Raw genomic sequence first — 26,028 nt, 5'->3', positions numbered from 1 at the left:
GTTTTAGTAAAGGAAAATCATTTTATGATGTGGACATTTAAGTGATAATATTTTTTAGTGTTAAATAGGTTTATTAGGACAGGGTAAAGTTTATTAGGACAGGGTGAAGGCGATATTCAATGCCATCGGCGAGGGGGTTTGTGCACTGAAGGCTTGTTAGTGAGAATTGCCGAAAACCATCCATCCTCACCGGCTGCTCAATGTATTCAATTTTTCCAGGGAAATCCTTAAAGTCAGAGGATGCCGAGGATTCACCGGAACACCAAGGTTCTCCGTACTCGCCATTTCCACCTCACTGAAAAGAACCAGCGAGGTGTGAAGGGCATTGAATGTATCCCAAATATTGTCCCTCAAATAATTCTAATTGATAAATTGTTCACTTTAAACCATGGTCTATATACAGTATGTAGGTACATATGAATAAATCAGTATTTTAGTAAACATAAGTTTTTATCTCCTTGCTCAATACCTAGGTGTGCCATAATATCCCTTTTAATCCAGAAACTCATATGATGTATGGATTCTGTGGCTGCCTAAATTCAAGCCTACATGTAATCTAGTTTTAATCAACAACAGAACCTAGATGTGTCCTTTTTATATATCGACACAGTATGCCACACTGAGGCACCGCTCACACCATGCAATCCTATGGTATCAGAAGTGCAAATGCTGTGCATGTGACTTGTCAGTGGGCCCCTTTTCAATGTCATACATGTTGCAGTGCAAGCAAAGAAATAGGCTCCTTTAGGTTTCCCAAATTCTTTTGTACTTTAAAGCTTTCTAGGTTTTAAACTCTGCCCCCACACACACACACACGCACACCTTTTTACTTAATCACAATTTCCCTTAGGCTGCAATAATGTACTGTCATTTCCCAATGACTAAGTTGTCACATCTGGTTAGTGTTGCACGAAGTTCATATAGAACCGTTCTTATTGGTCCACAGCAAGTTTTTTTTTTTTTTTTTTTTAGATAAAAACTTTCTTTTATACATTTTAGGTTTAAGAAGAGTTTGTGATCGCTGTGGTGAAACTTATTCTGTGTCCTTGCAAGGAAAGCATGTGCGTAAGGAGGAGTGCACTTATCACTCTGGCAAAGTTCTTAGGCATAAAGGCAAGTACATTAATTCAGTTTTTTTTCTCTCCAAAAAAGCGTTATGGATAGCTTCAATTTTATTTTTTTCATTTTTTATTAATAGTACCAGGAGGGATGGAAACCCGCTATAGCTGTTGTGAAGCAGCAGTAGGGAGTCCAGGATGTCAAATGGCAAAGGTAAAAATGAATAAGACAACAAAATGTGTGTTGCGCAATCAATAGCTGCTGGCACAGGGTTTGTCAGAACCCTAAAATAGGATATAAGAATATAGAAAGGTGTGTGCCAGCGCTGGCTATCTTAATAATTACACTGTTCTCCTAAAATACAAATTTATTTATAAGAAATATAAAAAACATATATGACAATATATAAACAAATAGTTGCAATTGCTAGTGAATCATTTTTGGGTACTTGTGACTTATCTGGGCGCCCGATGTTGAAATTGTATGCCAGTACCCTAAGCATGCGATTTGACGCGATTTCCCTTGAAATTCCCTTGAAGAGAAAATCGCTGTTGCATTGTATGCTATTGTATTGCATGCGATGCGATTTGATGCGATTTTAATATGTACAGGCACCCAGATGCCTGTTTCATATTTGAAATGGCCCCCCAGACCCCATTTTTAATTGTATACCCACCCTGATGGCTAAATGACCCCCATTGTTAAAGCCACCCCACTATCAACGCCAACCCGAAACGTGGTACGCGTCCTCCAACCTTTTCATAACCCCACAGTCCACGTCGGCGTGGAGATGAATTTATATTGTGTGGCGAGCGCAGCGAGCCACCGAGCCCGAAGCGTGGCGAGCGCAGCGAGCCGACGTGGATACCTTCACAGCTATACGCGTCCCCTCACGGGCTTCACAGGTATCCGCGTCCCCTCGCGGGTCTCGCTGCGCTCGCCACGCTTCGGGCTTGGTGGCTCGCTGCGCTCGCCACACTATATAAAATCAACTCCACGCCGCCGTGGATAGTGGGGGTACGAACAGGTCGGAGGCCGCGTACCGCCGCCCCTCGCGGGCTTGCTGCGCTCGCCACGCTTCGGGTTGGCGTTGATAGTGGGGTGGCGTTAACAATGGGGGGGCATTTAGCCATCAGGGTGGGAATACAATTAAAAATGGGGTCTGGGGGGCCATTTCACATATGAAACAGGCATCTGGGTGCCTTCACATATTAAAATCGCGGCAAATCGCGGCAAATCGCATCGCATGCAATCTGATTGTATGCGATGCGATTTGACGCGATTTTTAGGTGCGATGAAGAAAATCGGGTGCCCAGATAAGTCACAAGTACCCATTTTTGAGATGTCATAAATTTTTGACTCTTGTATATAGTTACCCTTCTCAGGGAATAGTTGAAACGCTGACAATGTAATAAGAATTACCATCCAAATGTCCTGGTGTGTATGGGTCCAGGTCTTAGTGACTTTTGCAGTTCTAGATGTCTTATATTTTCAAAGACTCAGGGTTCCCATTCGACAGTCTTCCTCTTTTTCTGGAGCGGAATTAGGGTTAATGCAGGTAACCCACAGGCTTTTGTATCCAGATGATTTTTTGGAGGGACGTCAGAGTGATATGAACTGGTGACTTTATCAATGGAAGGTGTCAGCAAATTGGATGTGCTCAACGCGTTTCCCCGGAACCTTCACCTCGGAGCCGTGGGTTACCTGTATTAACCCTAATTCTGCTCCAGAAAAATTATTAAGATAGCCAGTGCTGGCACACACCTTTCTGTAAAAATGAATAAACTGTCTGATCTTATAACTGCTTCACTAATGGCAAAGGTCCCTTGGTTGCTGAAGGAATGATTTTGGTACATATGGGAGTTTGTTTTAATACATTCATGTTCCCCATTTTGAATATCATATTCTAACCATTTTATTCTATTTTATTTTCCAGTATTTCAGGTAGGTGTGAATGTTCTCCAGTTACTTGTGTTCTAATTATGTGGGGTAAAATTTACTAAGATGGGAGTTCTATTGACCATGGGATGTTGCCCATGCTGTAGACATGGTCTTCTTGGATTTTGCTAAGGCTTTTGATACAGTGCCACATAAGAGGTTGACAAATAAAATGGAGGATTTGGGACTAGGGGTAAAGATTTGTTCCCTATTCCGCAATCAGTTTCCTAATCAAAGATTGTAGTAAACGGTGCAATATACGGTGTATAAATTGTATGATACCAGTTCTAAAGGGAGTGCCACAAAGGGGGGTCAGTGCTAGGGCCCCTTTTATTTAACGATATTGGGGTGGGCATACTCCGCAAAGTTACCACCTTTGCTGATAACACAAATGAGCAGAGTAATTAAAATAATCAATGATGTCTCCATGCTTTAAATCAACCTTAATAAACTAGAAGAGTGGGGGGGGGGTTGGAAAATAAGGTTCAATGTGGATAAATGCAAGGTTATGCATCTTGGGAGACATAACCAGTGGGCTAGTTTTAACCTAAGCTGGGTTACTATGAGTAAATCAGAACTGTGAAAGGATCTAGGACTCCAAATTGATAACAAACTGGGGTGTAGTGCTCAATGTCATGTAGCAACAAATAAGGCCAACAGCCTGTGTAAGAAGGGGGTATGGAGACTAGGGATTCAAATGTAATTATGCCACTCTACAAAACATTGGTTAGACCGCATCTAGAATACAGAGTACGATTCCGAGACCCACACTATAAAATTTACGCTAGAAAAGAGATGCTTAAGTGGAGACATGCTAAACATGTACAAATATATCAGAGGCCAATATAAGGAACTGGCAGGCAAACTTTTCGCTTTGAGGAAGGACTCTAGGACGTGTGGGCATGAGTTTAGACTAGAGTAAAGAAGATTTCATTCCCTTAGAAGGAAAACATTTTTATGATCAGGGCAGCCAAATTGTGGCACACTCTTCCTGGAGAGGTGGCATTGGCAGACGCAATAAATATAAAAATAAGGTTGGACAAACCTCTATTGGGTAAAAACATTCAGAGGTACAAATAACAATCATAATCAGTCTTTAAATATATCAGAATACACAACGCATAATAAGGGATGTAGCAAATGGATCATACACACTAACCAAGGTTGAACTCGATGGATACATGTCTTTATTCGACCCTAACTACTATGTAACTATAGCAGCCAATTAGAATTTATCTATCTTCTAGAATTTGCTAAATAATTAAGTAGAATCTGGTTGCTATGGGCAAAATCCCATCTTTATTAGAACTCATTTCTTACTAGATTTACCCCATGTATATGGTGATTTAGGATGATATCACCAGAATTGATGTACTGGTTATCTTGTCTGCACTCTAACCTAACAAAACAGAAACAAGAAGTGTTTTTAAAATTTAAATCTGAACACTAAACTTTTGAGACTTGTTTATATTTTTATAGTAATCTACTGGTGGAACAGCTTCATATTTTTTCATTTTTATTTTTTGTAAATTAATTTTTTTATTTTTAATGTGTTTTTTTCTCTGTAGCTTCATGTGCATGATGGACTAAAAGAAAACCTTGATGGCTTTATAAAGACTTTCGTAAAACTTCAGCCATCAGATGGAAATCCTGGAGTATTTTCTCTGGATTGTGAAATGGTAGTAAAGAGGATTTTAAGACCAATATGGTTCTGGTTGCATAAAAAAAAAAAAAGAAAAGTAATTTTTTTTTTTTGTCTTGTACATTTAGTGCTACACAACACTTGGTCTGGAACTTACAAGAGTCACAGTGGTCGATCCTAGTTTACAAGTGGTTTATGATACATTTGTTAAACCAGATAATGAAATAATCGACTATAATACCAGGTAGGTATTCATGTCCTGCTCGGTTCACAATTTTTTTTATTTCATGATGACTTATTCATATTTTCCTTCTTAAAGGCAGATTCCGGTACTTCTGTAGTTTCACGGCGCCAGCCGTGCTACTTCCGGGTTCTACGCTCGCCACGAAATATGTCAAAAAAAGTAACTTAACTCCATGCCAACATGAATAGTTCATACCCCTACTATCCATGTTGGCATGGAGTTGATTTTAAATAGCGTGGCAAGCGTAGCGAGCCACCAAGCCCCGCAAGGGGACTCAGACGCACGGTGCCATACTGGCACCGTGAAACTACAGAGGTACCGCAGATTCATTTAGCCATGAGGTTTACCAACTGCTAATAACCTGGACCTATTCAATAATGCAGCATTTCTGCGTTTTAAGCCCCAGTGGGTGCACTTAACATGGAATTTTCCTTGCAGCACCTTAGACTGCAAGGAAAAGCAATGTTAACATGCACCCCCTGGGACTTAACATACCCATAGATTCCAGCACCTAATGTATAATCTATGGGTTAGCACATGCTGCCTTGAGGTTTACCATGTGGAAAACTGACCGTTTTAATTATACCCCTTTTAAAATTGCAAAAAAAACCTGTTAAGACCAGAAATCCAGCACACACCCCAATAATAAACGTGAACTTATTAAAGGGAGATCACCTCAAGGGGTCATAACCAAAATGCACAAATACAAGAATGTCCTAAAAAAATAAACCTTAATATGCTGGCACTTATAGTAATTCTGATGGACTAAAACATGGGTCTTCAAACTGCGGCCCTCCAGATGTTGTGAAACTACAAATCCCAGCATGCCTTGCCACAGTTTTAAAACTCCCTTATAGCAAAACTGTGGCAAGGCATGCTGGGATTTGTAGTTTCACAACATCTGGAGGGCTGCAGTTTGAAGACCCGTGAACTAAAATCTCAATGGTACAGTAACTAAGAGAACATATACACTTTTGGAAACAAAAGTAAGTATGTATGTAGTAGCCGGGTGCCCAATTAACATACGTACGCTTGCGGAAGGAAATCGCATTGCATGTCCCTTTTTAGTGGCATGCGATGCAATGCGATTCCACTATTTTATATGCATAGAGTACTGATATACATTTGTCAGTTACCGTAGCTATGCTTTCTGAATAAGCTTAAGCTTACTGTTTGAAAAAGTCTCCAGTTTGCAAGAGACGAAACGCATTGCCCCACTTCCGCCAGTGCTACCAGCAGACGAGATTCCCACTTCCGCCCTCACTCAGAGACTGGCCGCATCTACATCCGGCCAGCAGCTCCGTCTCCACAGGCGCCGTGGAGCTGAGCTCTACATCTCTATCCAGAAGCCGCACACAGCAAAGTCAATTCTCTGCCGCACGGACTTTCCAACCATCACGGAGGTACTATCCCCATGCTTATTCCACCAGTGGACGTTATTTACATCTCTCCACATAAGCTACATTCTGGGACTCCGTCTGAGTAAGCATATCACTAACCGTGCTTTTTCCTGCTGATACTAACCCGCAGGCACCAGTGCCAAACACCTGCATGAATTGTTGCTTGTTAGCCCACTTGCTAAAACCAGGTTGTTCGGCTTACTAATTTTCCTACCACTGCTACAGATTACTAATCAAATGTGTGCTTAGCGGCCATCTCTGAATTAACATCATTGCTTCATCTACTTTTAGCTGGGACGCCAGCAATTAAGGAATCTCCACAAGTCTGCTTTTTTATCCACTGTGATATATATTTTTAACACTGATATCAGTATAATATTAATGTTTTGTGTATTTTTACCATCCAATCTCTGTTTATTACCTACCTACCTGTTATTATTATTTTTGTCTTTATATATATATATATATATATATATATATATAATATTTTTGCTACTTACAGCGTGTCCTCCATCATTGTGCACAACGTGATTAAAACCCATCTATTAGATATTATTACAAATTTATTCCAGTCAGTAACAGCGCAGTGTATACCCCCCTATCTTTTCACTTCTGTATAAAAGAGAAATCACTGAGCAGTCACTGAGGTCCTTTACATAACTAATTATATAATTTTTTATATATATATATATATATATATATATATATATATATATATATATATATATATATATATATATATATATAGCGCGCCGGGGTCCCTGAGAGACCGGCTAACCCCCAGTCTCCCAGGAAAATTCTAAGCTACGGAAATAGCGTAGTCCTGGGGTAGCCAACCCTAGTCCTCGAGAGCTACCAACAGTGCATGTTTTGCCGGTCTCCTCATTAGCTGATTTGCACCATCTGTGTATCTTTTAAAATGTGTCAGTGATTAATGAGTGGAGCTGTGCAGCAGCTAGGTTGTCTGGAAAATGTGAACTGTTGGTAGCTCTTGAGGGCTAGGGTTGGCTACCACTGGCGTAGTCAGTCAGAACTGGTGTAAGTGCTCCCGGGCACTCACTCTGAGGTGATTAGCTGACAGTGATGGATGCTTCTCAAAGTTCTGACAGTGTTACAGTGACCGGTGTGCAAGGTGCAGGCATGACAGGTGAGCAAATGTCCATGTTCACCCTGCTTACATCAGAGGAGGAGGCTGTGCTGTTTATTCAGCAAAAGCAATTGCTGCCCGATACGCAGACTTGCGTGAACGGCCATCTGATAAGTCTGTCTCTAAAGGAAGGGACGTGGCACTGCCACATTAAGTGTTGGCGGAAGAAGGTCAGCGTTCGAGCAGACCACTGGTTCCGTTTTGTCTATTCTTGGGCACAGGAGCGGACGAGTGTGCAGTTCTGTGAGAGGGAGCTGCACATGTCTATAAAGACAGCGGTGCAGTACAACGGTCTCATGAGGGAGGCATGCACCATGGATCTCTTGTCCCAGCCGCAGACACAAATTGGAGGCCCTGGCATGGTGGTGGAGATTGATGACCGCCTATTTGTGAAGCGCAAATACAACGTTGGGAGGATGCTGCCCCAGCAATGGGTTTTTGGCGGTATATGCAGCCAGAAAGGGGCCTGCTTCCTGACCGCTTTTGAAAGGCGAGATGTCACTACTGTAAATGCTCACGTCGCTCCCGGGTCTGTTGTATATTCGGACTGCTGGAGGGCATAGAATACCCAGGAATTGCAGCAGGCAGGCTATGAACATTGCAGGGTCAATCATAGGTTCAATTTTGTGGAACCTGAGTCAGGGGCCCACACCCAAAATATCGAGCAGATGTGGGGGGCCGCCAAATACAGAAATAAAAGGCACAGAGACACCACTTAGAATCATATCTACAGGAATTCATGTGGAGGAAAAGTTTGGGAGCTCACAATCCATTTGAAAGAATTCTGCACACGGTGACCCTACTGCCAAAGGCTACATCAGTGCCCTCACAGTGACTGCTTTTTTATACTTCTTTAGGCTTTTATTCTTGTTGTTATTGTTCATTATATTTTGATTAATGCTCATATATGTGATTAATTATCCTTATTATTCGTAATCATCTTTGTTATTATTCAATTCATATATGTTATTACTTATCTTTCATTTATGAATCATTACAAAGTAAATTCACAGTTTAACAATAACACGTGTCCACATTACTGTGTTAGGTGTATTATATGGCTGGTGTGAATGTGTTCCTAAAACCCCCCACTATCCACGCCACCCCAAAGCGTGGCGAGCGGCGGCGGAACGCGTCCTACTGACCTTTCCATACCCCCACTATCCACGTTGGCGTGGAGTTGATTTTATATAGTGTGAGGAGCACAGCTCGCCACCGAACCTGAAGCGGGGCGAGCACAGCAGAATACATGTAAAGTAATCCGCTTCGGGCTCGCTGCGCTCGCCACACTTATATTTAAGATCAACTCCACGCCGAAGTGGATAGTGGGGGTATGAAAAGATCGGGAGGACGCGTTCCGCTGCACTCGCCACGCTTCGGGGTGGTGTGGATAGTGTGGGTGTGCAAAAACAAACCCCCAAAAATTGCATGTGTACTTCCACAATGAAGCACCCATCATATCTAATAGCATGGGTGGCCATACAATGAAATATCGCATTGGATTGCATGGTGTGTATGGTTCTGTGCGATCCCATACGATATTTCCTTGTATAAGCACTCTTGTGCACTTAATATTAACTAAAGGGACATCGCATCGGATCTCACAGCACCATACACTGCGTGCGATCCAATGCTATGCGATTTCACTACGGAGAATAGCCCAGTACGCTAAGAGCGTACTGGGCGCCCGGCTACTACATAAGTACCTACTGGCTCACTATAATGGCTCTTTAAGCAAAGTCTTTAAATTAATTTAATCATTCAGTTCTTTGGGATAGGACGATAACTTATCTTAAATATCCATTTGGTTTCCTTGTTTGAAGGGTTCTGCATCACAAATACTGTACACAATCTATCGCATATTTGCAATAGATCGCAAATATGTGACAGATGAGCAGATTATGTCCAGCAGCCTTAAAGTGATGTGAGAGAGTCTGGTGATCAGTGCGCTACTAACTGCAGCTGGTACTGAGACTTGTCAGGTCTCGAAATGGGTGAAAAGGAAAAAGAAGTGTACCAGCGCTGGCTGTGAATGTTTTTTTAGAAAAATTAAATTATTAAAAATAGATATAGAACGGTATCCTTTACAATATTTATTATCAATGAAAATGCTAAAATAGCTGTACCAATTTTTAGGTAATATGATATAAAACAGGGGGTTACAATAAAATCATAATGGTGGACAATCAATAAGCATCATATTATGTTGTGGGCATTGGTATTGTATATTACCACACAGACATCACGGATGGTAGTCCCATTAGGCAGCAAGTAGCCAGGTGGCCAGTAGCAGTCCCAGAACACAGAGTCCAGTTGGAGAATTAGGTTCCTCTGGTGGGAAAGATGGTGAACCTGGAGGATGAATGGAGTATCCAGTCGCTGCCTCGGATATGAGTCCGGATGGGGTGGTGCAAATGAACGATGCGTGGTCAGCTGTGGTTTGAAGTAAGCCCAATGGTGATGCAATAAAATAAGGATTGTCCAGCAATTGGGATGCTCCCAATTGCTGGACAATCCTTATTTTATTGCATCACCATTGGGCTTACTTCAAACCACAGCTGACCACGCATCGTTCATTTGCACCACCCCATCCGGACTCATATCCGAGGCAGCGACTGGATACTCCATTCATCCTCCAGGTTCACCATCTTTCCCACCAGAGGAACCTAATTCTCCAACTGGACTCTGTGTTCTGGGACTGCTACTGGCCACCTGGCTACTTGCTGCTTAATGGGACTACCATCCGTGACGTCTGTGTGGTAATATACAATACCAATGCCCACAACATAATATGATGCTTATTGATTGTCCACCATTATGATTTTATTGTAACCCCCTGTTTTATATCATATTACCTAAAAATTGGTACAGCTATTTTAGCATTTTCATTGATAATAAATATTGTAAAGGATACCGTTCTATATCTATTTTTAATAATTTAATTTTTCTAAAAAAACATTCACAGCCAGCGCTGGTACCAAAGTGATGTAAGACTGGTTGTTCAATTTCTTGATCACTTAGTGCCAACTTAATGGCTGACTGGTGTAAAGATGTCTACAGAACTTACTCATTGGAACAGATGGGAAAACCATTCAATGGTGAGTGATTCCGAATAGTTTTCCCCCTCACATGCATGGCTACGAGCGCATTTGCAGCCGTACACATGGGTGGTATTTCTCTTATGTAGGGCGGCCCTTATCTGCTCGCTGTGATCCGAAAACTTGCAGCAGTGAGCAGGTCTGAATCAGCCCATAATCAAGTGAGTCCATGTCGACACATGAGCACCCAATTACTGTAGTGCGTACCATCTCATGGCACATTTTGTTCTTAATGCTATGGGCCTGGTTTTGTGCCCCACTGCTGCTGTGTTCGGCATACATTACTGTTCTGAGTCCATGTAAATAGTAAAGCAGTGATTTTCAACCTTTTTACCTTGTGGCACACTAAATAAGATTTTAAAATTGCCACACATTGGCCCCCACAGGAAAAAAAACAAACCTATTGGCCCCCATATAAAAAACAATCACACTGGTCCCCACAGGTAACAAAAATAAAATACATTGACCCTTTACATGACAAGAAGAGGCCAGTAAATAACTGTTGAACCGGTGGTGGCTATAAACTGGTTTGGGCATCTCTATATCTGGAGGCACACTTGGGAACAGCTCAAGGCACACTAGTGTGCCACGGCACAGTGGTTGAAAACACTGTAGTAAAGCATGATAGTCAAAAATAAAGTGTAAACTCCTGTCAATCTAATGCATGTTGACCTTTTGACTGTCTACTTGGGTATTGTCTGTGAGCTAATCCACACCCTTTTTAGGTATTCCAACCTCCATCTAAAGGTGCCATTTGTCCCTCTACTGGGACTTGCAGAGTCGACCAACAGCATCTAGAAGTGTGCTAGATACTAGGTCTGCCCTGGAAACAGGGCAGCTGTTGCTTAGCACCAGTGTGATGTCACATCCAGAAGTTTAAATCGGGACCTTTCAGGAAGGGGAGCCTTCATGAATGGTGAAGTGGTTTATGCATGCTGGTTTCAGTATTAATATGGGTTATCTTTAATATAGTTTGCCCTTTATACTTGGTGGTATTCACTTAAGAAAGTGGGTCATACCCTGGGACACTGCTGGAATACACCAAACTCTGTTCATATTACAGTCTGAGTACTATTTCCTTTATTTTATTTTTAGTGTGTATAAATGTAGGGGGGGGGGGGGCAAGATATTGTCCCCTTAGTAACTACCTACTTAACTGCATTCAATTACAGTTCACACAATCAAAGTGCTGCCAGCTCTGTTGAATAGATCCTCACCCTGCAGTTGGTTAAAAGGTCTCAACAAGCAGCAAAGTACAGAATGTTGCAATCAAAACACATTCTAGAAAAGATAGGCAGTTGCTAAACTAGATTAGCCTGGAAAGGGTTATACAGCGGTTTCTTGGGTTCTAGGCAAACCACCACAATGAGAGCTACAGTACTGTTTCCAAGATGTCACGTGATTAGGCGCGTCATGTGCCAAGTGTTGCATGTGATAAATCTCATGTGATTTACAGTATCATATGCAACTCACGAGGAGCTGCAGGGGGTGGCGGATGCCGGTGAAGGGAGCAGGGGATGGCAGCGGACTTGGGATGCGGGCAACCAGAGAGCCAGGTGGAGGGAGCCAGGGGTCAGCCAGTCAGTGGCTTCCCATTTATTTGTATGGGCTTTTTTTTATTGTTTTTTTGTGCTCCCAGCAGCGGCTTTCCCTGCCCAGCTCCCTGGTTTTTATATGATTTGGTATTTTTAAATGGTATATCTCCGTGTTTAAATGCGCTCTCTGCATTGTTGCTTTAAAGTGCACTTCTAGTGTTTACCTGTTACATTTTAAGTATTACAGAAATGCTTAATGGCAGCTACATGTTACACAGCTGAGTAAGCAGATCACTGTAAAACTAGTTGTTCTTTTGATTAATTTATTTGTGCATCCAATTTATGTTAGTATGTATATATTCTCCATCACTGGTTTAGTAAAGTAAAAGTAAAAGATGGTAATTTTTGGTTTATTTTTATTAAAATTATGAACCATGTTTACATTCCCTATAGGTTTTCCGGTGTAACACAAGATAACTTGGAGAATATAACAACATCCCTTAGAGATGTACAAGCCATTTTGCTCAACTTGTTTAGTTCAGACACTATTCTAATTGGACACAGTTTAGAAAATGACCTAACTGCACTTAAGGTAAGCCTACACAAAAGTAACACAAATTACTTTTTTGGAAATAAGTGCGCTTAGGTTAATGGAAATGTTTTTTTTGGGTTTTTCTTTTGTTCTAAAAAATACTTCCCTTTCCTTACTGCCTTAATTCATTTCTTTGAACTGTTTGTTTGGTTCAATGGTGGATTTGGGTGATGGGCCTTGCTTCTAAGCAACTTAAGGTGCCCATACACTGAATCGATTTGGTCCGATTTCGGCCGATTGCGACCAATCGGGCAGTTAAATCGGACCAAATCGCCTCTACTTGACAAGCCGTTGGGTCCGATGCGTGGTCCCATGTCGATTAGACCCGACCGGGTGGTCGGATCTGCTGCCCGTCCGACGACCCATCCTGGGACCTCCCTCCTGGCGGTGAGGGAGGCGGGAAGCAGGGATGCATGCGATCCATCACAACGGATCGCATGCGTCCCTGCCGCCGGGAAGGTCCTGGCGGCTTGCCAGGGTTTTTGGTGTCCAAACACTGCTGCGAGACATTGCAGCAGTGTATGGGCACCTTAATTTCATTAGTGTTCCTAGTACCATTATACATCATTGCTGCAGTCACACCAAACAGCTGCTCTTGCAGCAAAAAAACCCCACCAAATGTGTCTTAAGCCAGCATTCCATTTGGTCCTAAAAAGAAACATTGGATGCGAAAACCTTTTGCCACGTTGAGACAATATTTCCGGACAGTCTTAATACCATGTAACTTGGGTGGCCAATCGTGGGATCCTGGGATTTGGCCTCTAAAATGCTGGGATTTCAATCCTGGGATTGGGATTTTGGGATTAGACTGCGCATGCGCAGTCGAATGTTGGGCAGCGCCTGAGTGTGTGTTCAGACACTGCCCAGCTACTCCTGTCCCTGGCAGTGCGGCTCTGCGTGGCGTGACAATGTCAGAGGTCACGCTGCACAGGTCACACAGCCCGCCCCGTCCTGGATGTGCTGCCCACCCTTCCGGCCGCACTGCACATTTAAGTAAATATATGGGTTGGCCGGGGCTGTTTTTTTTTTTTTATTAGGGAAGCCAAATCTGGGACCCCGGGAATCCTGGGATTGGGTTTTTCAATCCCATATTCCAGGATTGAAAAAAATGCCCTGTGATTGGCATTCCTACATGTGACTCAGATGCACCAGGAGACTGTGCTGCTTAATTTGATATGTGGCACTTATACACGTATAGCTTTGTGCGACTGAGTCTCACTCATCATAAATTGTACAATGTCTAAACACAAAGTTCCATTGTGTTTAGACATTGCCCCCTGGTGCAACCTAGTCACGTTGCATTGCAACGAAGATGCATTTTTGGCAAAAAAGATTCCCAACTGCACGGTACCTGACTGGTCACTTGCTTTGTTTGGTGTATTGAGGCTAAATGACCATCTGAATCATGGTGGGGCATATGATAAAACATGCATGGGAAATCTGAACTTTATTTTACAACCTTAGTTCTTTGTAACATTCTTAATTTGTTTGTTTGTTCTTTCTCTGTAGCTTATTCATGATACTGTTGTTGATACTTCAATAGTATTTCCTCATAGACTAGGCTTGCCCAATAAACGAGCTTTGAGAAATTTAATTGCAGACTACCTCAGACGTATCATCCAAGATGACGGTAAGATCATAGCAAAAACTGCTAGTAGGCCCACCCTAAACTGAACAATCATGTAAACTACATTTTAATCTTAAGGTGGGAAAGTAGCTTGTTCGCTTTGACAAAGGGAGCAGAGTGCTAAATTTTACTTACTGCACATTACATTTGTCAAAGGCAGATTAGAGAAGTCATCAGCCTGATGGTCAACAACCACTATCAGTAATTCAAGGAGTATGAAACATGTTTCTTTTGTGACTTCTCACATCATTTTATGCCTTCACAAAATGATGTATATGCGGCTTACTGAAAACAAGTGTGGCAGCCATTCTGTGGTAACTTGCTGGGGTCCTGTAATTATTTTTGTCGTATGGGGTACTAGAGCAAATAGTTTGAGAGCCCCTGGTCTAATAAATTTAAACTGCATATACTGCTACATCCCAATAAAACTATCTGTTCCATATTCAATGAATGCTCACTTTTGGATGTGTGTTTATAGGTAAAGCCAGTATTTGTAAAGTTACCATTTGTTGGGATCCTTGTTCTAATCCAGCTTAGCTTGCAACCGAATTCTTAATATAGAATTTTTTTAAATGGGAAATTTAATTTGCTTATAATAAACATGTGCCGTAACTGGTTATCATCTTCTCTGATTTAGTTGGTGGTCATGACTCCAATGAAGATGCTACTGCATGCATGGAATTGATCATTTGGAAAGTAAAAGAAGATACGAAAGGACGAAGATAAAGACGAAAAATGTCTACTGCTACAAAAAGCTTGATTTATTTGATGTAACCACTCAACTTGTATTTGCAGAATATATCTGCCGCACGTCTTTGTAATTTCTAAAACACTTTTTATGTTGGTATGTTTTGTATTTTTGTTGCACTTGCATGTAACTGGTGTCTGTATACACTGGAACATACAATAATTTATTAGAATGTAGTTGTGTTTATTTAATTTGATCCACTGTACTGTATGTACCGGCAGAATATTTATGGGTTTTGTTATGATGTTGCGTCTGCACTTTTGTTTTTGTATTATAAATGCTGTACTTTTTGGTGTAGGTGCTATAACCAGTTCTTCAATGGTTATAAAATCCTTGACTATTTCTGTACTAAGTATACAAATATGGTGTGCATTTATAAACACGATCTAAATATTTCCAAATAAAGATTGTTAAATATGGGCATTATAAGTAATATAGGGTTAAACTGTTCTTGCAGCCATAATTGGCTGCTTGTATGCAGACGACCACTAATACAACCTTCTACCACAAAACACAAATTGTGGCTAAAATAAAACGTTTTCTCTGGCTACATTAATATAGGAATGTAATATGCCTTTTAAATCATTACATACTGGTAGTTGTTGTGCAACCAAACCTATATGTGGTGAGTGTGTTGTATGCTCTATATAAGCCATGTCCAACGTTGCCCCTCCAGATGTTGTGAAACTACACATCCCAGCATGCTTTGCAATAGTTTTAGCATTCTGTAATAGAAAAACAAAGCATGCTGGGATGTGTAGTTGCACATGCCTGCTCTATATGGTGTATGTATGGGATGTAGTTGAAATCCCGGCACTTTGTCTCTCTATGGGTGTCCACAAAACTTACAGAGGGAGTATAAATTAGTGTGCTGAGTGCAGCGAACCCGTGTGTGTGTGTGGGAGGGGGGGGGGGGGTGATCCATGTCCCCTCTTGTCGGGATTTCGTCTGGCGGGATTTGTTACCAATCCCGTATGTATATATTTTGATGGTAAAACAAACCAGGCCTGGGTTGCACCTGTCTTCCTTTTCAACTACAACAAATAGTTAGTGGGGCTAATAGGTGGAAGTGTACAGTATTCTTAACCCTGGACTACCTGTGCTACATCAGGGGTTTAAATTGCCATCCAACCACCTTTTTCTACTTTCTATTTGTAAACATGAAGATGGTTTGTATAAGTACCAAATATGTAATTATCTAATCTAGTGCAAATACAAAATATTTCTGCATTTTTTCTCAGTTATCAAATAGTACATGTTCATATTACACCTGCTTACGGATTCAGTACTGAATCCCGGCGTTCAGAATCACGACAGCCGAAATGCCGTCAAGGGGGGGAGTGGATTGCCCCCCCTTGCGGGCTCGGTGCCTCGCTAAGCTCGGCACACTAATTTATTCTCCCTCCAGGGGTGTTGTGGACACCTAGGGAGGGAGAATGTGTCGGGATTTCAGCGTCGGGATCCTGACCGCTGGGATTTTAACTGCATCCCCCTGCTTACAGTGTCGCAGTATAAATGACTGGTTTGACCAATATTATCCGTACAAGTCAATCTGACGCCCAAGTATTCAGGAAAATATATTTTTCAAACACATGTTATATGCATCCATTTAACTTGGTTACAGCAATATGTTCCAACCACTTAACAGAAGTATGTGAAGAATGGAAACTGGTTTTGTTATTTTAATACACATACATACAAATGTGTTACCAGTAACAAAAAAAAATTGGAAAATCTCAAGTTAATATAAGTTTTCACTCATAAAACATTTGCCATGGAGGAGATTTGTTTTCAAAACTTTGGTAATCCTACCTTAAAGAAGAAATGGTATTTACATAGTTCTTAAAAACATTTACATATGTAGTACAAAAAAACAATATGAAACAAGATATTCTACAGATTATAGACATTCTTGAACAAAAAGATATTGCACACCCATAACTGGTCTTCCTGGAAAAAGCATAAGCTCTTATGCAGCTTCTTCGGCCGAACAGTCAATGCCAGCATAGGCAAACTTTTCATAAAGTGTTGTATTTACATAGGTCTATAGAAAAGGAAAAATAAAGAATTTTTACTTTAATTCATTTTCAGCTCAAACCCACCAAGTTAAATGCAGGTACAAACAGGACTTTTGTTTTGCACATTGGCGTTTGTGTTTATGTGTATACACCAACTGAATAACAGAACATCTAGATAACTACTAGTACCAAGGGGCAAATGTATTAAGCTTTTAAAAGATATACACATGCGGGTGATAAAGAGCGATAAATGCCCAACCAATCAGCTCCTAACTGTCCTTTTTCAAGCACAGCCTATGACAGGAGCTGATTAACTGGATGTTTATCGTTCTTTATCACCCTCCTGTTTATCTCTTTTTAAAGCTTAATACATCAACCCCCAAATCATTTGCGAAGCAAAACTATGTGTTGTAAATGATTGCTCCTTTGAAAAAAAATCATCCAAGATTGAGCAGCATCTCCACTGAACAACGTGTTCCTAATTGATCTTTGCATAGGCCAATCTAGTACCCTTTCACACCAAAGCAGTCAACCCAAATCAGTGCTTGATGTAATTGGTCTTAAAAATTATAGCCCTCAGCAATTTAACCCAGTAAATGTTGCCTTCGCTGCTGTACTATGCAAAAAGCAGTGGAGGTGAATGAATGCCTGTGTGCAGAATCCATTAACCTCATGGACGGAGGCTGGGGGTAGTCCAGCAATTTTCCTGGGTGCTGGGCTTGCCCCCAGCATGTCAGTTGGTGTCGAGGCTGGCAGATTTCCTGGTGCTTGGAGATGATGTAATCTCCACGTGCTAGCTCAGGACCTGCCATCGCTGAAGTCACTCACCCAGCATTATGTTGGGTAGGGACGCTGGTGTAAAAAGTGTCAAACGCTGGATTGAAACCAGGTGCAAAAACAACACAGTGTTTTGTTGTTAAAGGAGTATAATTCAGCATGGTCAAAAAAATAAAACTTAAGATTGGGCTTTGCTGAATCTAAAGAAACCATAAAGTCAGCACTACATGATGTGGAAGGGATTATAGATGACCAGAACTGCAAAGTACGATTGCTTACCTTTCTCTCCTCCAGCATTCGTGTCAGGGATACCAGTATTTTGGAAAATGATGGTCTTTCATATGGCTTCTCACGCCAACACTGACACATAAGGTCATACCTTTAATCAAAGAGACAAAGATTACTTTTGATACTTTGTTATGGGATATTTTTTTGGGGGGAAACTTATTTATATTCTCTGAGTGTGTGTGAAAATGTTTATTTATGTATTGAAAAGAAGGCATCGCTGCCCTAGTGCAGATAGTGAAATCAAACTTCATGTCCTCTCTAAAAGCAAAAGGGACCTTTAATACCTGACCCTTGGCACCTAAAGAAAAAAAAGGATCATCAGCAGCATGGGTCTGTAGTACCTCCTTCACTACAAGTCGAGGGAGGGTTTATTTTCTATGGGACCCACCAAGCTTTCATCCAGGGGCAGGAACCCCCGACCTTCAGCCCTGTACACATGCTTAGATTTGCTTTAGATTTGATGTTAGATTCGATTTTGTATTAGATCTGGCATTAGATCATCCCATTCGATTTGGCATTATTCGATTTTGAAAAAACGGGAGCGCCCATCGAATCGAATGCAGATCGAATGTGTCCTAAAAATCATTCAATGTGGATTTGATTTTGCTCCTATAAGCAAAATCGAATCGAAAACAGGGAAAAATTTAAGCGTGTGTACACAGCTTAAGCCTTTCCTGGAGGGAGATATTGGGGATGTGTGCTTACCGATTTAGCCTAGGCGATTTTCCTTGAACTTCCCATGTCTAGATCGCCCATACACACATAGCAATGTTCTAATTGATCTGTGTTAAGCAATGTTTTGTATGCACTTGCTAGGCGATCTCACTAGATTTTGCCTGCATCTCAGCCGGCGATGGTGAAATGTGGGACCAAGTATCGCTATCTTTATGTGGCATACACGCAGAGCAATTTGTGCTTAATTTCTAAGCAATGTAGACAGATAGAAAATAAGCAAAAAATGCCCCATTAGTTTAAGTGATGTCTATGCTAAAGCACAGGGGACTTTATATCCCGTTCAGACACTCTCAACCCAGGATATTGCCGGATCGTTATGTCACCCACCCAGGTCAAGCAACCCGGGAGTTCAACCCTGAGTTGAACACGGCTCTGACCCGGTTCCCATTCACAGTATGGAGGAGGCAGCACTGTATGTGACAACCCCCGTTATCTGTTGCTGGGAGGGGGCCCAACCGGAATTCTAACGTGCAGCACATATGATCTCTGGCTCCGATGGCCACGAGATCACGGATCGGACACACTATTTGGGGCGATTTCTCAGCCCAATCTGCCAAAATCGAGCCCAAAACACATTGTGCATAGGGGCCTTTAGTCACTATCTGCTTCTACCACCAATATCTGTTTTCATAGCTCCCTCTCTCCATATCCAGCATGTTTAAAATGTTATTTTGCTTTCTGTTAAGAAGTAATTTGGTCCATCTAGTGGTCACTGGCAGAACTTCACCTCAGAGGTGAGAAAAATTTAACCTTTTATATGTAAAGATGTTTATATAACACATTTTGTTGTGAAATTGTGTAATCTTTCCATCATGCATTTTAATTCCATATAGAATAACCTTATGAAATTATCTCACAGCTGGACACATACAAGGTGAGTTGATCTTTTACTGCAATGAATAAGACATACAGTACACAGAATGGAATGGATTCCTTACACCTCATCATCGCAGTTTAGAGGTTTTTCAAGTCTGTACCCTTGTGGTAGCTTCTCATACAGTTCTGCACATGTCATACCACAATATGGAGTCCCACCTGTAAGCAAAACATATCACATTTTGCATATGACAAATACACATACTATGTTAATACAGTGATTATAATGACTAGAAGCCTGCTCAAAGCAAATGCTTCAAATTTAGGCCCTTATTCTGGTTGGTGCGGTAATATCCGCGTGCGTTCGTGCCGCCGATGTTTTGTGTCTGCGCATGTGCAGAGGCGTCTCTGCGCATGTGCGAGCGGGGCGTACGGCAAAATCCCGCATGAAACGTGAACACTCCGAACAGGGGGTGGAGAGGGGCGTGAAGGGCTATTTGGGCTCATTACCATATGCATACGCCCCGCATTTCATGGGCGTTCCCATGCAAACGCTGGGCGTACGTATGGTAATGTGGCCGTGACGCACGTGTAGGGGGCGGACATATGACATCGCCGGATGTCAGCTGCCCGCCCAGATCCCTGCTTTTGCACGGAGAAATGTCCGTGTGGTCTGAGGTTGCGGGAGCTGGTGGACCACTCGGTCCTGCATTCGATGATCTGCGACCATCGAATGATGGGGGAGGTTCCCTGAGATGGAGGAGGCGTATTCCATGAAAAATACACGTGCGGTCCGTTGGGCCAGCTTTTTACCGTGTACGGACGGAGTTGGCGATCCGTATGGAAGGCGGGGTTTCGCACGCACGGTCCTGGCCGCATATTCGGATCCGGACGCACCGATCAGAATAAGGCCCTTAGTCTGCTACCCTGTGATTGCCTCTGTGTTTGTGCATGTGTGAGAGAGACAGAGATTCACTCGCTGCCAACAGATGGCAATGTTTCGGAGACACACAAATGGACACTAGACATATATATAGATGATACACATGAAGCACTTAGGGGAGAATTTTCTGAAGGAACTGAAATGCTGCACATTACTAGATATGTTGGAAGGTTAAAATTCAAATTGAAATTTAGTTTATGGAAAACCACTGTTGTCCTAGATTTGGGGGCCCTGTAACAAATTACTTTGGGTGGTATTTCATATAGTTTGTGCGAGAGCAGGTTAAAGTATCCAGCAGCTGGTATGTATAATTTGGGATACTAATTCGCAGCGGTTTTGAAATTGGAGTTTTGCATTGTTTTCCCAGCAGTTTTGTTTTGATAGATCTGGTGTTTTGAAAATCATGCCAAAAAGGAGCAATTTGACCAGATAACTGCATGATAAATTTCCCCTTTATGAGTAAATTTACTTCTGAATCTAAAAGATACATATTGTTTTATTTTAGTATACAGTATTTGCGATTTTAAAATGGCCAGTAAAAACTGTGCTCCATATAGGACTATCTATTGTTTCCTAACATTAACACATATGTTACTGCAGTATTCCTTGAGTTTACATTTCTTTAAATATGTACTTCTGTTTTTGTAAATTAATTATGCTGATCTACTGTCATGTGTTTTTTAACACATTCTCTAAGATATCTTTGACAAAATAACAGCTCAGCAGGACCACTATACTGACACTGGTTTTACCAGGAATCCTATTTATGTTTGTGTACAGTAACCAAATGAATCTTATGAAAAAAAAAATTATGGGTCTGGAACGCCTACAAAATGGGGTTAGCACCCTTGTTTTGTAAAAATGCCAAAAGCTGTGAGCGATGTTGCAATACCTATTGTGCACATACATAGAATGGTTCTTGCACATACACAAACCACCAACAATTGGAATTACAGGTAAACCATTGGATTGATATAAAAATCTGTACAGTAGGTCGTTGTTTTTTTTTAAATAAAATATTTATTTAGGAATGCAGTGATGTCTGGTTAACCCCTTCAGTGGTGGAGTTTTTTCTGGGGAGCGCTCCCTAAAAAAAAAACCCACTGTGTCCCGAGTCCGGATGGCAGCGCTGATCTTTGTAAATAGCCACCGTCCGGCCCTGCCCCCGGCAACCTGGCTATGTGCGTCGTGATGTTACAAGATCACGCCGCACACAGCAGAGGGCTGGGCAGCCGCCGAAGCTGAGTGCGGTGCTGATCTCAGCGCTCAGCAGCGCTGCCCTGCAAGGAGGAGCACAGGCAGTGGTACTCCCGAGAATTTTCCGGGTTTGCCAGTCTGCACTGGAGCAAACCCCTGGAAAATTAATTAAATAATTACAGGACCCAAGCAAGTTACTGCTGAAGGTCATCACATCACATGTGCAGACAGCACATACATGGCAGCATTGTGGAGGCACAACATGATGTGAGGAGTCGAAAATAACAGACAGATCTATTAGACTCCTTAAATCACTGACTGAGATTAGAAAAGTCATCAGCCTGATGGTCAGCAACATGGAGTTGCGAGTCGCAACTCCATGTTGCTGACCATCAGGCTGATGACTTTTCTAATCTCAGCAACTTGCGACCCCATACTGAGAAGGTTGGGACCCACTTTGGGGTCAGGACCCACATTTTGAGAACTGCTGCCCTAAGGTATCCATTTCTTGTATTAGGCAAAGCAAAATCCAGCCTTAGGCTCTTTGGTCCTCTTTATTACATATGCCCCTTGATCAAGGATATTTTTTTATTATATACAAAGAGCTTAGACATGATTAATTTATGTTGCAGGAGTATCACTATAGTTATTTGGGACGACAGCTATGCAGACTCCAGATGAGGGGGCCTGGTGGTCATTCATATATTACAGTATACAGTAGCTCTGCCCTCCTCAGAGCATAGGCTGGCACATTTGCAGTGAAGTCTCATTTCACTTTCAAAGGCCAAACAATGTAAATAAAAGCAATAAAAATGACATTTATGGAACAATTGTAACCTAGATTTAGTAAAATTACTTACAAAACGATATGATATTGTGCTGTAATGAGAATCCAGTGAGACTACTGCATACAGTAGGTGTCAGGCCCTGCATATGCTCAAAATAGCTGTGTGCGGTCCCAGGTGAATACATTGCTGCATTTTTTGCTATTGGCCACAACATTTGCATGTTATTCCCAAGGTTGCTTAATTGTTATGTTTTCTTAAACAACACAGCTAATTAGCTTTTGACCCCAGTGTGTGCATGGTACTGAATTAAAATAGTAAGTTCTATAAAATATTATTATTATTATACTCACCCAAACTCACAATTTCCCATAATAAAACTCCAAATGACCAGCTATAAAAGAGAAGATAAAACATTACAGAGAATTTAATAGATCACCAGGTAATAAATCCTAATTAATAACACAAGGTCATGTACAAGGTCAACATTGACAAAAGATTGACACATTGAAAAGAATGACACGTGAAGAGATCAACATGAGTTTTCCACTCTTTTTTTTTTGTGTCAATGTTGACACATAAGCAAATGGACCCTTAACCCCTTCAGTGGTGGGGGTTTTTTAGCGAGCACTCCCCACTAGGCGAGTTTTTTATGGGGAGCTCTCCCTAAAAAAAAAACACCACCGTCTCCCCTGGGTCCGGGCAGCGCTGCTGAATCGTCAATCAGCCTCTGCCTGGCCTGCACCGCGGCTCCCCGTCCCTACATGCTGCGACCCATCTTGTCATAAGCCGGCACCGCAGGCTGTAATGTAACAGACGGGGGGTGGAGTGAGCTGGGGCGCGGCGGAGGGGAGGGAGCCAGGCAGCGCTGAAGCTGCCTGAGTTCAGCAATAAACTCAGCAGCGCTGCCCAGCGCTAATCACTGGCAATCCCGAGAATTTTCCGGGCTTGCCAGCCTGGGCATTAGGGCACAGCCCGGAAAATTCTCGGGATTGCCAGTGAAAGGGTTAATTAGCGCACTGGGTCCCCTTGCATTAAAATATAAATATATTTACAAACCTTGCGGCTTTGCAAATGTAACAAGCTCCTACTTTGGTGTAGTGCTTAGTTACTCCCACAGGGGGATGTCAAATCCCCTATATGAATACAGAAAAAGATGGTGGAGCGCTAGAAAAAAATATCCAAATAACTGAGGACTGCCATTACCCTCCAGCAGCCTACCCTGCAAGGTTTATGGACCCCCCCTGAGAAATTTCCTTTTTATTAAGGATACCCAGTGGAAATGTGAGCCAAAACAAGAAAAAGAGCGGTGAAAGTGGGACTCCAACTCAATACATATACAACCTTATTATACCTGAATTTGATTATTTCAGTTAGTTCACTTGCTATTGTCATATGACCTTTTCTTTCAGTTTTTTTATATATGTTTACAATGTGTTATTATTATTACGTTTTAATTTAACAAAATAAAAAATATTTTATTGTGATACCCAATTTATCAGAATTTTTTTTTTCTAGCGCTCCATCATCTTTTTCTTTTCGGGTCCCCTTGCATGGCTCACTCTGCTCTTTACAATTACCAATAGAACATGTTGATGGTAAATTCTGTCCAAAATAGGAAAAACGTATCTCATGTCGACCTATTGCTTGTGTTGACCTTTTGTCAATGTCGATCTTGTACATGTTGACTTTTTGGTGTCACTCTATTGACTGTTGACCTAGACATTGTCAGCTATCCGGATACCTTATCAAACATTTACGATAAAACAAAATGCAGCAACAATTGCAGCACAACTCATAGCAATGTCATCTAGACATGTTAGAATATTTAGGAAATGTCAGATTCACCTTAAATTTACTATTTTACAAATAATGCATGCCGTTTTTATTTAAAGGTCTGTGTAATATGATATGAAGCCCACTACTACCAAATTGCATGTGACATACGGCCTTATTCTAGTTCACTCTTTCTGACAAAATCCTTCTTAGATGGAGAAAACCATGTGCACTGCAGGTGGGGCAGATGTAATTTGTGCAGAGAGAATTAGATTTGGGTGTGGTTTTTCTTCAAAGTGAGATCTATATTGCAGTGTCAAAATAAAGCAGCCAGTATTTACCCTGCACAGAAACAAAATAACTCACCCAAATCTAATTCTCTCTGCACATTTTACATCTACCCCCCTGCAGTGCACATGGTTGTGTCCCTCTAAGAAGGATTTTGTCAGAATGAGTGAACTAGAATAAGGCCCATAGTATATACAGTCAAATGTAATACATAATTCAGAGACAGTTTATGCTAAAGCATACCTTCCAACTTTTTGTAATTGTTAGACTGGAACCTGCCACGCCAAAGAGTAGGTGGAACTAAGGGGTGGACATGGCCTTAGGTTAATGGGTGTGGCCTAGTGCAGCGACCCCCTTTTTTTTACACAGAGCAGAGCGGCGGTGATCTCTGGCTCCCCCCAACTGCTTCTCCACTGTGGACATTTCCGCCTGCGGGAGGGACAGCGGGACAGTGGGAGAGTTTCCAGATAATAGGACTGTCCTGCTGTAATTGGGACAGTTGGGTGGTATGCTAATAAGAAATTTGGAAGTTAATGCTTTCATGTGGAATAATAAAGCCACTTTTCCTATACTGTACAGAATGATGAACTATAACATGGGTCCTCAAACTGCGGCCCTCCAGATGTTGTGAAACTACAAATCCCAGCATGCCTTGCCACAGTTTTGCTATAAGGGAGTGTTAAAACTGTGGAAAGGCATGCTGGGATTTGTAGCTTCACAACATCTGGAGGGCCGCAGTTTGAGGACCCATGAACTATAAGATTAATAGTCAGCACTTCTCTGCTTAATGAGGAAATCATTAACAAGTCTCAGTCATGGTACAGCCAACTCTATCAAATACATCAAATGTTCACAGCACCAAGATTGTAAGTTAGTATGTACGGTCCGCTAACACATGTATAAATAGATGTCTGGATGTCTCTAATGTCATATTATGAGAAAACGCAAACATCACTGATTGCATGATATACATAAAGAGAAAAGGTAGCAGCCATACACTTACACATCACTGTTTGATGTATAAACACTGTAGTTCAACGACTCAATTGCCATCCATCGAACTGGAAGCCTTCCCTAGGAAAATCCATAAGAACAGTGTAAGCATGCTATATAAATCTCACACAATTAAAATAATATAATAAAAATTACACAAATTAAGCTTAATCCATAATTATGTGAGTAATGAATAAGGAACTTTGCTAACAAAATGGTAAACTACTAGCTAGATTGTATTTGACAATTTACTTAAAATGTTATGGTATAAGTCCAGTTGGATTATGGGACATTTAAATATCGTTTGAAATTGACTTTTTATCTATGTTATATTTTATTTATACAGTAAGTGCTTCCATATTTTGCAGGACAATGAGGAAAT

General features: G+C 41.5%; 2 protein-coding genes across 2 annotated transcripts in view; one reads left to right on the top strand and one right to left on the bottom strand.

Annotated features, from left to right (window-relative positions):
• The window catches only part of LOC146075826 (RNA exonuclease 1 homolog), a 53,278-nt gene extending 37,512 nt beyond the window's left edge, over positions 1-15,766 (top strand). Inside the window, exons 11-17 of the mRNA XM_083185464.1 lie at positions 1,000-1,113; positions 1,199-1,272; positions 4,566-4,676; positions 4,768-4,883; positions 12,517-12,655; positions 14,165-14,285; positions 14,920-15,766. Coding sequence (XP_083041590.1) covers positions 1,000-1,113; positions 1,199-1,272; positions 4,566-4,676; positions 4,768-4,883; positions 12,517-12,655; positions 14,165-14,285; positions 14,920-15,008 — 764 coding nt within the window. The 3' untranslated portion in view covers positions 15,009-15,766. The remainder of the gene's footprint in view (positions 1-999; positions 1,114-1,198; positions 1,273-4,565; positions 4,677-4,767; positions 4,884-12,516; positions 12,656-14,164; positions 14,286-14,919) is intronic.
• Positions 15,767-15,985: 219 nt separating this feature from the next.
• TEK (TEK receptor tyrosine kinase) overlaps positions 15,986-26,028 on the bottom strand; it is a 131,794-nt gene continuing 121,751 nt past the window's right edge. Inside the window, exons 19-23 of the mRNA XM_083185453.1 lie at positions 25,657-25,727; positions 22,943-22,983; positions 19,787-19,883; positions 18,105-18,204; positions 15,986-17,074 (exon numbers count right to left, since the gene is read on the bottom strand). Of these exons, the coding sequence (XP_083041579.1) occupies positions 17,000-17,074; positions 18,105-18,204; positions 19,787-19,883; positions 22,943-22,983; positions 25,657-25,727 (384 nt within the window). The 3' untranslated portion in view covers positions 15,986-16,999. The remainder of the gene's footprint in view (positions 17,075-18,104; positions 18,205-19,786; positions 19,884-22,942; positions 22,984-25,656; positions 25,728-26,028) is intronic.

This window comes from Crinia signifera, chromosome 1 (genome assembly GCF_055691185.1).
Source record: "Crinia signifera chromosome 1, ASM5569118v1, whole genome shotgun sequence".
In the NCBI taxonomy this organism is placed as follows: domain Eukaryota; kingdom Metazoa; phylum Chordata; class Amphibia; order Anura; family Myobatrachidae; genus Crinia; species Crinia signifera.
The sequence above is the reverse complement of the archived record's forward strand: the minus strand, read 5'-3'. Positions and strand labels throughout refer to the sequence as shown.